The 15497-nt window shown below is 41.4% G+C and overlaps 1 protein-coding gene across 1 annotated transcript in view; it reads right to left on the bottom strand.

Annotated features, from left to right (window-relative positions):
• NAALADL2 (N-acetylated alpha-linked acidic dipeptidase like 2) overlaps positions 1-15497 on the bottom strand; it is a 578047-nt gene that overhangs the window by 33155 nt on the left and 529395 nt on the right. The window contains exon 11 of the mRNA XM_089675680.1: positions 9778-9973. Within this exon, the coding sequence (XP_089531806.1) occupies positions 9778-9973 (196 nt within the window). The remainder of the gene's footprint in view (positions 1-9777; positions 9974-15497) is intronic.

Raw genomic sequence — 15497 nt, 5'->3', positions numbered from 1 at the left:
TCTCATGATGGCCTTTCTTCTCCACCTCCATTAAACAGTCTGCCATCCCCCTGAGATTCTCCTTGAGATCAGAGACAGCCACTGGAAGAGCGATCTTGATGTTGGAAGCTATCGTTTGCGAGTCTATCATTTTAGACATTTGTTGAATAAGCGACCATATCTGGGTCTATCTTGGATTTAGGTCTCCCGGACACAGCGGTCTGGAGGTGGGAGGTTGTATAAAGAGACGAGCCTGACTGCGATTCCATGGACATGTCCGGAGGCTGTATGTGGAAGATTTTGGGTAAGTTTCACCACAATTGTGCTGGGTCCTTGTAGAGTAAAGGGGTTTGTTAATCTTGCCCATTGTACCTGTGAGGAGGAAAAAAAGCTGGTTGGTGCCTCTCAGAGTGGCAGAGCACTAGGTTCAGTCTGCCATCTCTGTTCTCCACCAAGCCATGCCACCCAACATTTATATTTTATTTTTTTGTATTATATGAATCAATGCATTAAATGTGTTTGTTTATGCTTATTAAATTGTGTGATGGCTTCATTATATTTACTTTAGCATAGAATTTGACTATAAGTTTTTATCATGATGTGAACTAGCATTTTCATAGAAAAGATGCAGTGTTATGGCCACTGTACACTGTTTTCATTTTATTGGTTGTAATGTAACAGTGCTATGCTTAAAGAAATGCCTAAGGTAAAACAGCACATGACAATACAGTTCATATATTACATCTTATTTTTTTTTCACTTGCATTTTAAAGTTCATGACCTGTTAAGTCAAAATCTCCGCATTTATCTTTCTGTGTGATTAAATATTTTGGAAATACACAAATGTGAAATATTTTAAAGCAGAACTACAGGCAAAAACCTATTTACATGTCCTTGTTGCTGATTTCCTACCTTAACTGAATATGTCATCCATCTTCTGGTTCACTCAGTAGTTGCTCTGAAATAGCCTATTAATTTTCAGATCAAACCATTAATTCTCTTTGGTTTCCTGCTTGTAAGACCAGTGGCTTCTGTGCCTCCTATTCCACCAGCCACTGGTCTTGGCACTTCCCTTCTGTAGTTCTTTCTCCAGGAAGCAGAGATGTAATTCAGCCCTACTTGCAGTGGTGGGTGGACTGAGACTCTCAGACACATTCAACATGTACAGGCCTAGTGTATCCACCCACTCTCACTACAATTCCCTGTGGTTGATGGGAACTGTAGTTTCCTTTTACTACAGAGAGAGAGAGGAGAGGATGTAATGCATGCTGGTACACCTCCTCTGAGTAGATGCTTTTTTTTTTTTAATTACAGAGATGAGGTCATGAAAATTCAATTAAACTTTTCTACTAAATGGCAAGGATTTTCAAAATGTTATTACCTGTTTAGTGTTTTGTGTAGGGGGTGTACAATTGGGTGATTGTTTTGCCTATCCCAGAGTTCTTCTTTAAATAGAACATTATAATGGTTCTGGGATACTTCTAAATATTTATGGCACAATCTGTTATATATCAGATGTATAACTTAGGAAACAAAACCTGTTTTATAAATCATAACATGTTTAATGTTTGGGCTTCCAAATATTGAGTGGTATAATATCTTCATTCTGGGTAGAATATCGGGGGGGGGGGGGGGGTTTGCTCAAATCTTTGGTACAGGCAAATGAAAAACAAGTAATTTTGTGGGATATGCTGAATGCTTGTAAGTAATTTTGTGGGATATGCTGAATGCTTGTAAATTCTTATAGCAATATCAGGGTGATTGGTTTTAGCCCTCAATGTATTTGTCTTTTAAGGCTAATTCAAAGTTTGAGCCTAGGTTAGTTTACAAAATATTTAATGTGTAAGCATCAAATGGATTAACTAAATTAAAATCTTTTACTGATATCTAAGGGGAACATTAGGCTGCTCTTAAAGCAGAACTCCAGTTAGAATCTTTTTTTCAACCATGGACTGGGGCAGCTGCTCATTTTTTTAGGGGTGAGAACTTAGCTCATACTGACCCTTCGATCCCATGGAAATCTGCACTCCCCCATGGTTCAGCGGTGGACTGTTCCTGTCTGTGGAGCGCACATTAACCTCCCTAGTGGTCTGATTATGTCCATATTTCTGTGCTGAAAGCGGTACATTTTTTTGCATGGAAATATGTATTTTTTTTTTTTATTGTAGGCCTGTAATTTTTAGGAATAACTCACTGAAATCTGTCCGAACAAGAGTCTAGTAAACATTCCGGATATGATAAAACTTGAAACACAAAATCATAAATTATAATTTAATAAATAATCATAAAAATAATAATATAATAATAATAAATTTAATTCAATAATATAATCTAACCAAAAACACTGACATTTGAAAGATAGCGCCAAGTTCGCACATCGCTGAGCAAAGTCGCAAAATCGTTTTCAGTGTCTGATGACAAATTTCCCCACAAATCATTATCACTCAATTCTGCAAGTGGTTCTGATTTACTATCGCTGTTCTCTAGCTGGTCTAAAACCGCTTTTGACCTAAAGGGACACTTTTTGGACGCCATGGACTTTTATAAGTTTCCAGGCAGAAAGAACAGTCAAAATGCAGGCAGGGCGCAGGACAAAGCAGTAGTGACAAAATGTATGTGAAATGGTTTGATACAGTCATGTTTTACTATGTCAAATTCATTTCTAAGAAAATGACAGTTTCTAAACATTTTTAAATTTGCCGCCGTTCCGGCCCCCGTACATCCCGACGCTCGCAGGGACCGGAACACGGAAGCCAGATGCTGGCTGGAGAAGATGGCCGGGGATGCAGCAGGGGACGCATCGCGGGAGCGAAGGACAAGCTAAGGGCTGCAGGGAATCCCTGAGCAACGACGCATTATAAGCCCGAGTGTAGCTCAGGGTTACCGCTTTTGGCACTGAAACTTTACCCCGAGCTACACTCGGGACTACTGCCAGGGAGGTTAAGCATGCTGACATCAGGAACAGCCCATTTACAAGGCTTCTGGAACACAGGAGTCGGAGTCGAAAGGACTGGCCTTGTGCAGGTAGGATATCTTCTACCCTCAAAGAAAATAAGCATTTGAATCGTGCAGTGCCTGGATTTTTTCTTTAAGGATACGTTGGGATTTCCATATTCACTGCGTAACATGTAACATGCTTCAGATGCACTGGCCTCTGCTCCCTCCCCAATCCCCCATTTTTGACAGCTATCAGTGGATCTTTTCACCTCACTGGCTGTCAAAATCTGAAAAAAAAAGCATGCAGGGCTCCTGCCGGCCGTGTCATTCTTTTACAATATTCTGTGAATATGAAAAACGCATGTTCTGACAGCCTCTGCGGCTGTCGATTTGTAGTTCTCAATGAACTACCAGAGCACTGTTGAGCTCTCTAAGTAGTTCACTGAGCTTCCTGTCATTGTGTAACTAGGTGTCCATATCAGAGGGACAGGCAGAGAGATACACAGGCAGTCTGCTGGATCGTGGCATTGCACCCACAATCTGCGGATCATGGGTGCAATGCTTTACAGGCTCCTAACAAATTCTAACAAAAAAAACAAAATTATAAATGCATGTTTTACCTGCAAAAAAAGTGCATTTATTATTTTTTTGTAAAGGTGAACTTATCCTTTAAATAATTTGGGACAACTTATAGAGGAAAAATACTGAAAGTGTGCTAGGTAACCATTTGGGGTGAGTAGGAATAAACTACCTGTTTGGCCTGAACTGGACCAAATTTCACCTGTTCAGAGGGCCAATGACCTGGTGGCTGCAAGCCTCCTAAAACTTAGTAACATCTTCTTGCCCTGCTATTCAGCTGTCAGACTGTGATTCTCGACAGGTGAATGTTAACAAAGGAGCAGGGATAGGGTAAATGGGATGGGATTGATGATGGATTTACATCAAGGGACAATATACAATATGGCAATATACAGTACCAAATAAAGTACTGTTGTCACGTGTCTGGTAGTGAGCCTGAAGTGGAGAGGAAAGCCTCTTGTACAGCTCTGGCTCAGGAGTCACCGAACAGTAACCATGAGAGCGTGGCGAGATATGAGTGCCATGATTAGTCCAGTAGTCTGTGTAGGTAGTAGCTGTCACTTCTCTGAAATGATACCAGGAGCAATGCAGCCTGTGGTAGGCGGATGTCTCAGAAGGGCAGGCTGGTAGCAGATCGATGGCGCAGCAGACAGGCTGGTAGCAGGCAAGCTGATAGCAGGTGGATGGCACAGCAGGGAGGCTGGTAGTAGATAGGCTGACAGCTGATAGATGGCACAGCAGGCAGGCAGATAGCAGATGGTTAGCAACAGGCAGATGCCACAGCAGGTAGTCTGGAAGTGGGCAGGCTGGTAGCAGGAAGACGTATCAGATGAGAATGTACTGGACTACAGAGCTGGAGCAGGCTGGATGAACAGGATGCAGGTTCAGGCAAATCTGATAAGCAACAGACGGGCAGATTCGGCATAAACAGCAGGCAGGAGAGGAGTCAGGTCACAGGCCAATGTCAGCAACAGTGGAGGCAGATCAGGCAGAGACAGTAAGCAGAGGCAGAATCTGGAGAATGAGCCAAGGTCAGGGCAGGTAGCAGACAAGTGGAGTCATGAGCAAGCTGGGTCAAGATCAGAGGTCAGGCACAGGAATCAGGATAAATACACAAAGAAACTGCAGACCAAACAGCAATTAGCCAGTGCAGTAGTCCTGTTTAAATAGACAATTTGGTGCCAGTCTTGACAACAGGTGAAACCCGTATGCGCATACACAAGTGCGCTCGCATATGCTCATTCTTGTACACATCTGTCCAGCTAGTCGCCGCTCTGAGCATGTGCATTTTTATGCACCGTGAAACTTTGTTTGTACTATGTGCAAGCCTTTCCTGACAACTGTATATAGAACTGTATATAGAACTGTATAGCTGTAGTAGCACACTACATTGCCAACTCTTATTCCCTGCAATACCATCATCTGACCCTAAAACTAAACTCTACTCACTCACAAACGGTTGCTAGACAGTAGCCTTTTATAATGTTTGGGCTGAAACCTTCTAAAGAAAGCATTGTTGACCAAAAGTTTGGACCTGACTGGAGGTCAGGTGCAGTACTTTGGCCAGTGACTGTTGTTTTCAATGCAATATAGGGCGTTCAACAGAGCAGCTCATGATGAATGTCCCTAAAGTATGGATTTATTCTGACCATCAGAACCACCTAAGTTTGGTCCAAACTTATGTTTGGATTAAACTCCCAACGTATCCCTGGCTATGACCATTGACCAAAAATACACTGCTCAAAAAAATTAAAGGAATACTTTGAAAACACATCAGGTCTCAATGGGGAAAAATATCATGCTGGATATGTATACTGATATGGACTGGGTAATGTGTTAGGAAGGTAAGGCTGCCCCATCATTGGAAATTAAAATTATCATCCTACAGAGGACTGAATTCAAAGACACCCCGAAAATCAAAGTGAAAAAATTATGCAGCAGGCTAGTCCATTTTGCTGAAATGTCATTGCAGCAACTCAAAATGGTGCTCAGTAGTGTGCATGGCCCCCATGTGCTTGTATGCATGCTTGACACCGTTGGAGCATGCTCCTAAAGACACCACAGATGGTGTCCTGCTGTATTTCCTCCCAAATCTGGACAGGGCATCACTGAGCTCCTGGACAGTCTACGGTGCAACCTGGCATCGCCGGATGGACCAAAACATGATATCCCAGAGGTGTTCTATTGGATTTAGGTCATGCGAGCTTTGGGGCTATTCAATGGTATCAATTCCTTCATCCTCCAGGAACTGCCTGCATACTCTTGCCACATGAGGCCGGGCATTGTCGTGTACCAGGAAGAACCCAGGACCCACTACACCAGCATAGGGTTTGACAGTGGGTCCAAGGGGGCCATTGTTTAGTTTGCAGGGGTCTGTGCATCCCTCCATGGATATGCCTTCCCAGAATATCACTGACCCACCACCAAAACAGTCATGCTGAATGATGTTACAGACTCCTCCAGACCCTTTCACATCTGTCACATGTGCTCAGAGTGAACCTGCTGTCATCTGTGAAAAGCACAGGGCACCAGTGTCAGACCTGCCAATTCTGGTGCTCAATGGCAAATGCTATTTGAGCTCTATGGTGTCAGGAAATGAGCACAGGGCCCACTAGAGGACATTGGGCCCTCGGGCCACCCTCATAAAGTCTGTTTCTGATTGTTTGGTCAGAGACATTCACACCAGTGGCCTGCTGGAGGTCATTTTGTAGGGCTCTGGCAGTGCTCACCCTGTTCCTCCTTGCACAAAGAAGCAGATACCAGTCCTTCTGATCGGTTAAGGAGCTTCTACAGCCCTGTCCAGCTCTCCTAGAGTAACTGCCTGTCTCCTGCAATCTCCTCCATGCTCTTGAGACTGTGCTGGGAGACACAGAAAACCTTCTGGCAATGGTACGTATTGATTTGCCATCCTGGAGGAGTAAGACTGCCTGTGCAACCTTTGTAGGGTCCAGGTGTCGCCTCTTGCTACCAGTAGTGACAATGACCCTAGCCAAATGCAAATCTAGTGAAAAACTGTCAGAAAAGATGAGTAGGAAAAAAAATGTCAGTGGCCTCCACCTGTAAAACCATTCCTGTTTTGGGGGTCATCTCATTGTTGCCCATCTAGTGCACCTGTTGTTAATTTCATTAACACCAAAGCAGCTCAAAGTGATTAACAACCCCCTATGCTACTTAAATGACCAGATCAATAGCCCAGGAGTTTAATTGACTTGATGCTATACTCTGATAAACTCATTCTTTTCATTTTTTGAGCAGTGTAGTTATGCCCATATTTAATTAGTGATTCAGCCACTATCATTGCCCCTATGTTTACATTTAACTGTCCCCTTGGAATTCACATTTAGTTTGCCCATTTACTGGAGTTGGAAAGTTTGGACTGAATGCCACCACAGGCTAAACCCAAACCCCATTCTTACTCCCTAATGCACTGACTGTTGTTATAGTGAGGGACTGGGTTATCCCTTCCTTTAGGTTTTTGGCTCTTGACACTCAGCTAACCAGTGAAATAGCCCATACATTGCATGTGTCCTTTTTTTGGCAGTTAATCTGCAAGATTTTTGACTAAAAGTTCAAGGTTGTTTTACATTTTTCAAATATACTGTCAGAAAATAGTATACATGATAATTAGTATAAATGATACATTTTGGTTAAATTGTATAAATGATAATTATGGTTTGGGGAGAGTGAAATGTAACCATTTTGCACAAATGCATTAAAGTAATTGGAGAAGACAAAATATAATTGTTTTGTGTTGGTTTAAAGGGTACAAAAAAACTTAACTGAACAAGCTGAAGCTAAAACCTGATTGGCTACCATACACAGTGGCACCAGATTCTGAGTGCTCCAGTTTTAGTAAATCTCCCCCATTGTTTCAGAGCATGAAATTGAATTATCTTATTGAAACTATAAAAGAAGGAACAGCAGAGGAACTAGTGAATAATTCAGTTTCATATTTTCATCATTGTTATTTTTATACAAAAGAAAATAAGATTGAAATGTATTTTTCATTTAACTTACTAAATTCTTATTGCCAATTTATTTAAGAGAAATGATTTTATTTATATTTAAATGGCCAACTGTGCTGGGAAACAAGAAAATTTATTTCCTGAATTGACTTGGTCTATTTTACACTATTACTACCTTGCAGATAACTCTGGACTGAACTAAATTGTAAAGTGTTAATACAATTTTAAGCAGCTAGTAATGCTTAACAAATGCCAGACATATAACTTAGTGTCAGATGCTTTATTTCTGTCATATACAGTCAAAAAGTTAATTTTGATATAAGGTTTTTACACCTTGCTAATGTCTTTGATGCATCTAAAAATATGTTTACACCTGATATTCTACAGTGAAATTTTTTGTTTCCAATAATAAATTAATACACATTTATACTGTAGATCATAGATTGCTTTTTCAAATAACAAACAGTGGCTAAAACAGATGACAATCTATGATATTTAATATTTAGGATGGGGTAGCACAAAGATGGAAATCTGTTATTATCTGAGATATTTTAAAGGGCTTTTTAAAACTCATCTGTGTATACAACTATGTATTGGTTTTGTATGGAAGTGCTGTCCTGGGTACTGCTTATTGGAGTAGTACGTATAGGGATTGTAGTGCCAGCAGGCACAGATACTGCAGTCCATGTTACTGTTGAAGAAGATGTAGATCAAACAAATTTCATCATTCACTTAGTGCTTCTGAGTATTAATCCATTCTGCTCCCATATACTTTAAAGTGAACCTGTGCCCAGACTAAGCACAGGTATTAACATATTCTAAAAAAGCAATAAAATCACTTTACATACCTTTATTCACCACAGCAGCTACAAGCATTTTGGAGAAACTAATCTTCAAAGTTCATAACAGAGGAACTGAAATAGCTTCTTTTTCCTTTACTTCTATATCTGCATAATCTTGCCAGCCTGCCAGTCTTTTTGAGTTTGTAAATAATATGTAAATCCTTTAATTTCTATAGTCTGGACACAGGTGCACTTTAATTGCACTGGGCGTCAGGTTGAACTCTTTGGGATAGCCATAACATGTGCTAAGCTGTCCCCTTTTCACATCTGTCAGTACAGGTTCTAATATAGTATTTCTGTGCCTGGATATTGACGCCTCTGGATTCAGTCATAATTACTTCCATTTGTTTTCCAGTTTGATGGAAAGGGTCACAATTCATAGCTGCCCGGCTGGGTGTACGCTTTTTTTAAACCAAGAAACTGGGTCAAATCATTAATTGTTCAATGTTTAAGAAAGAGAAAGTCTTACAAAAGCATGACAATACTTTTTTTTTAGGAAACTAAGGTAACAGGAGAATGGCAGTGGTAGTCCAAAACCATTCTCTTTGTTAAACAGGTATGTAAGTCACACCTGAATCATTTACTGTGTAGTCTAGTTGAAGGTCAGTGCAGCTTTGTGTACTTCCTAGGAGCCTATCTCAATCTGGAACCTTCTAGAAATGCTTCCCAACACTGATATCTCAAATAACTAGAATATGACACCATTCTAGTTTTCCCACCAAGAGCAACCTTTCAGTCATGCTTGACTGCATAGCATTCTTTATGCTTTATGTAATCTCCATATCAGAAGCTAACATGGACAAAGTAATCCAATCAATGTTAGAAGGTCTCCTTAGCTCAGTAACAGGACCATACATTTAGGGTCCACCTACCTACCAGTATTATAAGAATGCAAAAGAGCTGATCTATTAAACATGGTGTTCTATAAAAATATATCTGATGATATTATTATGCATATGCTTTCAGAGATAGCATACAAGACCTTGGCATTAAGAAACACTCTCATGCCACTACTGAATGTGCTGAGCTCCTAAGGTATAGCATAATATAGGGGTCTACACTGCTTTCCTACAGAGATGGCAGTTTGGTGCCTTGAAAACTTCTGCTGAAAGCTTGATGTTCCAAAGCCAACATTGCTAGATAGGACTATCTAGCTCAGTAAATATCAGAGGAGAAATCCTGAGGCAGGACAAAATAAATATACATTTAGCAAATCTGAATAATTGTAGGTTGAAAAAATAATTGTTGGTTTAGTAAAACTGAAGTTTTAATATGAATATGTTTATAATCCTCATCATCCCCATAGTTATTTGTCAAGTATTGTAATTTTTCTAGCATAATTTGTACATTAATAGTGTTAACGCATGATGTATTTTTTTATTCTATATTAAAACTCATTAAATTGAATAATAATGTTTGCCAATTATGTTTCTCACCTCTTAGTCAATTATAGAAAAATGCAAAATTACATTTACCTGAAGAATCCTCGTGGTGAGGAACCAATGAGGAAGTTTTTTTCTATATTCTGAAGAACATCATTCAACATTCTTACTCTGATTGGATCTCTCTCCTTTGGATCATTAGCTGGACGCATCTCATTAGACTGGAATAGCTGTGTGGTTTCTCTTAAAATTTTGGATATGTCCCTTAAACCAGTAGATAAAGTGTCATCTATTAACAAAAAGTATAGCATAAATGTCAGAAAAAAACAACAAGTATCAAACTGCAGTAATCACACAAAATTAGAGATCCACTGGAGAACATCATATGATATACTGTACATTCAACATAGGTAAAATGCAGTCCTGTTTTTTGTGTATTTGTACTTTTTACAAGTAACATTCTTCTGCTTAGTGTAGATTGATTTATTCATATTTTAAAAAAGAAAGGAAAAGTTGTTGCTCAGAAATATGAGAAAGGAACATTTTTATGAGTTTTGAATTACATGGAGCAGCACATCCAGTGATAAAATTGTTGAATTTACACCAATAACAAAACGGTAACATTGTAAAAGGATAACACCTATAAATTATCTTAACATTCTGCTTCATATTAAACAGCTTTATTTATGAGAGTAAATGCCTTTAGTTTTAATAAGACAGGAAGTAGAATCTGCATAAAGGCAATAAATAAATATCTTGTCTCTCCAAACAATGAAGTTGAGTTAAAAAAATAAAGTACAGTTAATAGCCAGCTTGACAGACACTAAATTTGTGCATAAGTGTGTCCAGCTAACATTCCATTTAATAGGAAAGACCTTGTAGCTTCAGTGATGGGATCTACAGATACCTGATATTTCCTGCACTTTTTATACATAATTGGAAAGTTACGTTTACTTTTATCAGTGATGTGAAATCTCAAATTTAATTTTAGTGGCAACTTTGCATTTTAGCCTGTTGAACCTAATTAAATAATGTCTGCAATTGGCATGCAATCTATTTTCAGTTCTGAAGCAGGGGTGGACTGACAATTCTTGGGGCCCCTGGGCAATAGGGGATCATGGGGCCCCTGTGTCCTTGCCCAAACTTAAAAAAGCCTATGAAAAAGGTACCAGGGGCATCTCATGGGGCCCCCTACTGACCCTGGGCACTTGGGCAATGCCCGAGTTTCCAAATGGTCAGTCCGCCCCTGTTCTGAAGCATAGAAAATGTGTATAATATAGAGTACGATATTGTAATTTTTTTGTATTTGCCTAGACCTATGGCCTCTTCATTCTATAAAGCTGGGTGTAGCAAAGTACATAACAAATGATGAAATGTATTTGCATAAAAGGCAATATAGTTGTTTTTTTTTTAATAAATTTAAAGTATATTTATTTATAGTTTGTTATATTGTAGGGTATCAGTCTGCGCAGGGATAATAGGGGATTCATTTGAAAAGACAGGTATTTCCCCTTCAGCCCTCACTATTAAGGACAGCTGAGCTCAAAGATGGTGGGAAAGTAATGGAATCAGGAGGACTGCAGGAAATCAGCAGGAAGGCTCAGGAGATGCTAGGAATCAGGAGGACTGTGTGACCGCCAGAAAAAGTGGGAGACTACCTGAATAGCCTGTGAAAAACATTCTGTGTGAGGAAAGTGACCAGCAGCCACAGAATAAGGTTGACTGAGAGCTGAGCTCTGCAAGAGCTTGCTTGCTGAACAGACAGCAACCACACTGAACACCATACAGCACCAGGCTACCTGTTCTCTGCAACCTGATGCATCAGGAGACCATGGCCAAAAAGACATTGGAGCGCAGGAGCCCAGAAAAACTGACAAACATCTTCCCCCACTAATCAGACACTCCAGCCAAGATGGCAGTGACAAATCCCCAGCGTCTCCAGCATGCTGCTCACCGGTGGATGAAGACAGGTGGCTGGGATCAAAAGACAAAATTGACTGAATACTCCATTTATTGGCTCAGTGTCAGTATCTTTCTCCAGCACCAGCAGCCCAGTGAAGACCAGACCTTGAGTCTAGAGATGAGCGAATTATTCAAAAATTCGGTTCGGCTGATTCGCCGAATTCGCCGAATAAATTCGCTTCGAGCCGAATATATTCGCTGCGAATTTAACTTATAAAAAGGGTGTTTCTAGGCTTCAGAGAGCCTTTATATTAGTGCAGAACACTGTGCCTTTAATTTAAATGCCCTTGGAGTCTGCTGGGGAAGAGAAATAATACTGTCAGTCAGTATGACATGCAGATGAGTGCCGTCGATCTTAGAATCACCGCACACTTCACTCATTTGGGCAGTCACGGGGCCAAAACCAGAGTGTGGAGCCACAGTGTGGCGGTGGAGGCAGCAGCAATGGGAGGCCATACAGCACCCTATGACAAAATGGAACCCAAGCAGGCACCCTCTTCTCCTGATGATGTGGAAGCAATAGCCTGATGACGACGAGGCTGCCAAGTGCGATCAGCCTCATCATCATCAATTAGGGTCTCCGCGTCACTACTAGCCCCCTCGGCTGCGTGTGGGTCAGGAGACAGACCTGTCTCTAGACCGGCTACCGAGCCACTCTCCTCGCCAGTACTTCTTCGCCTGGCTGCTGAAGAGGCGGATGTCTCCCCCCGTTCCTGACCGCCCTCTGTTAGCTCTTCCTCACTGTACAGTGGGGCTGAGCCCACAGCATGCGATACTTCGCTTGGTGAGGGAGCACCAAAGGACAGGGGCAGGTCGAGGACACGTGATTTCAGTGGGCTTGCTCCCGGGCCATGCCAACTAACGGTTGTGTCTGACGTACCCACCGACCGTTGGCTGTAGGTGTCAGAGGTGACCTGGGAAGAGGAAGACGACCGAGTCAACCAATTGATGACGGCAGGGTTGTCGGTGGAGACACGACCGCTGGATGACACCGGGAGCACTGGCCTCTGGCTGCGACTAGTGCTGCCTCGACCCCTTCCTCTGCTGCCACGTCTGCTCGCTCCTGAAACATTGCCTCCTCTGCTACTCCTCTGCGTGTTGTCTGACATACTCTTTAATTCAATAAGCACCCCAAAAATAAAACCGGATTTAACTCTTTGAACGTACAATAGTGGTTGTGAAGCAGAAAGTCAGTTTATTTAGCACAATCGGTCAATTGCAGCTTGCCGTTGGCTGTAAACTGTACGTTTATGTCACTGGAATGCACTAATCACCCAAAAAATATTACCGTCACCCGGCGTGTATATGGATTTAACTCTTTGAACGTACAATAGTGGTTGTGAAGCAGAAAGTCAGTTTATTGTACACAATCGGTCAATTGCAGCTTGCCGTTGGCTGGAAACTGTACGTTTAGGTCACTGGAATGCACTAATCACCCAAAAAATATTACCGCCACCCGGCGTGTAAATGGATCTAACTCTTTGAACGTACAATAGTGGTTGTGAAGCAGAAAGTCAGTTTATTTTGCACAATCGGCAAACTGCAGCACATGTCGCCGCCATTTTTGGGAAAATTCGATTCGTGCATCCGAAGTTTGCTAATCTTCGGATTCGTCGCGAATAGAATTTTTCCAAATCTTCGGAACGAATTCCACTTCGTCATGTTCGATTCGCTCATCTCTACTTGAGTCACACAGATAGAACCAGTTGACATTGAGGTAAGTGCTTCTGACAACTTGCTTGATGATACCAGAGAACTTCAGAGCTCCATATTATGCTTACAACTCTAAAGCAGCTATGAAGCTGATATATCAGTTTAAATCTGAAATCCTTGACAGGGGACAGAGTCAATCACATAGCAATAAGATGGGGGAATTTTATAATACTATCAATTACTTGATATACAGTGGGGCAAAAAAGTATTTAGTAAGCCACCAATTGTGCAAGTTCTCCCACTTAAAAAGATGAGAGAGGCCTGTAATTGGCATCAACTATGAGAGACATAATGAGAAAAAAAATCCAGACAATCACATTGGAAAGAATTTATTTGTAAATTATGGTGGAAAATAAGTATTTGGTCAATATCAAAAGTTCATCCCAATACTTTGTTATATATCCTTTGTTGGCAATGACAGAGGTCAAACATTTCCTGTAAGTCTTCACAAGGTTGGCACACACTGTTGCTGGTATTTTGGCCCATTCCTCCATGCAGATCTCCTCTAGAGCAGTGATGTTTTGACGCTATCGCTGGGCAACACGGACTTTCAACTCCCTCCAAAGGTTTTCTATGGGGTTGAGATCTGGAGACTGGCTAGGCCACTCCAGGACCTTGAAATGCTTCTTACAAAGCCACTCCTTCGTTGCCCGGGCGGTATGTTTGGGATCATTGTCATGTTGGAAGACCCAGCCACGTTTCATCTTCAATGCCCTTGCTGATGGAAGGAGGTTTGCACTCAAAATCTCACGATACATGGCCCCATTTATTCTGTCCTGTACATGGATTAGTCGTCCTGGTCCCTTTGTGGAGAAACAGCCCCAAAGCATGATGTTGCCACCCCCATGCTTCACAGTAGGTGTGGTGTTCTTTGGATGCAACTCAGCATTCTCTCTCCTCCAAACACGACGAGGTGTGTTTCTACCAAACAGTTCTATTTTGGTTTCATCTGACCATATGACATTCTCCCAATCCTCTTCTGGATCATCCAAATGCTCTCTAGCAAACTTCAGACGGGCCCGGACATGTACTGGCTTAAGCAGGGGGACACGTCTGGCACTGCAGAATCTGAGTCCCTGGCAGCATAATGTGTTACTGATGGTAGCCTTTGTTACGTTGGTCCCAGCTCTCTGCAGGTCATTCACTAGGTCCCCCCGTGTGGTCCTGGGATTTTTGCTCACCGTTCTTGTGATCATTTTGACTCCACGGGGTGAGATCTTGCGTGGAGCCCCAGATCGAGGGAGATTATCAGTGGTCTTGTATGTCTTCCATTTTCTAATTATTGCTCCCACAGTTGATTTGTTCACACCAAGCTGCTTGCCTATTGCAGATTCAGTCTTCCCAGCCTGGTGCAGGTCTACAATTTTGTTTCTGGTGTCCTCTCCAGCTCTTTGGTCTTCACCATAGTGGAATTTGGAGTGTGACTGTTTGAGGTTGTGGACAGATGTCTTTTATACTGATAACAAGTTCAAACAGGTGCCATTGATACAGGTAATGAGTGCAGGACAGAGAAGCCTCTTAAAGAAGAAGGTACAGGTCTGTGAGAGCCAGAAATCTTGCTTGTTTGTAGGTGACCAAATGCTTATTTTCCACCATAATTTGCAAATCAATTCTTTCCAAATCAGTCAATGTGATTGTCTGGATTTTATTTCTCATTTTGTCTCTCATAGTTGAGGTCTACCTATGATGCCAATTACAGGCCTCTCTCATCTTTTTAAGTGGGAGAACTTGCACAATTGGTGGCTGACTAAATACTTTTTTTGCCCCACTGTATGAGCAGAACAAAAAAAGAGTATGACATAACCTGGATACAAGCGAAACTAGCAGATATGGAAGACCATTCCCAGTGCAACAATATTAAAATTAGGGTCATGTTTGAGACCATCAAACCTGTAGAATCAAAAGATTATTTTTAAAAATGGATGTCAGAGGCTCTACCGGAAATTCCACTGGAGGAGTTGGTCATAAATTTGATTCACAGAATACATCCCACCCATTTACCAGTGCAATTATACTGGGATACCTTAACGTGTGTACACCTCTACCATGTATAGGAAAAATTATTGGTATTGACATTTGCCATGCATCCCAACCTAAATGCTTTGCAGGTCTAACATACTTCATCAGAGTAAAAACCT

This window comes from Staurois parvus, unplaced genomic scaffold (assembly GCF_062004578.1).
Source record: "Staurois parvus isolate SC_StPar_1 unplaced genomic scaffold, SC_StPar_1.0 ptg000155l, whole genome shotgun sequence".
NCBI classification, from domain to species: domain Eukaryota; kingdom Metazoa; phylum Chordata; class Amphibia; order Anura; family Ranidae; genus Staurois; species Staurois parvus.
Note: the sequence above shows the minus strand (reverse complement) of the source record. Positions and strands in the feature narration are given on the sequence as shown.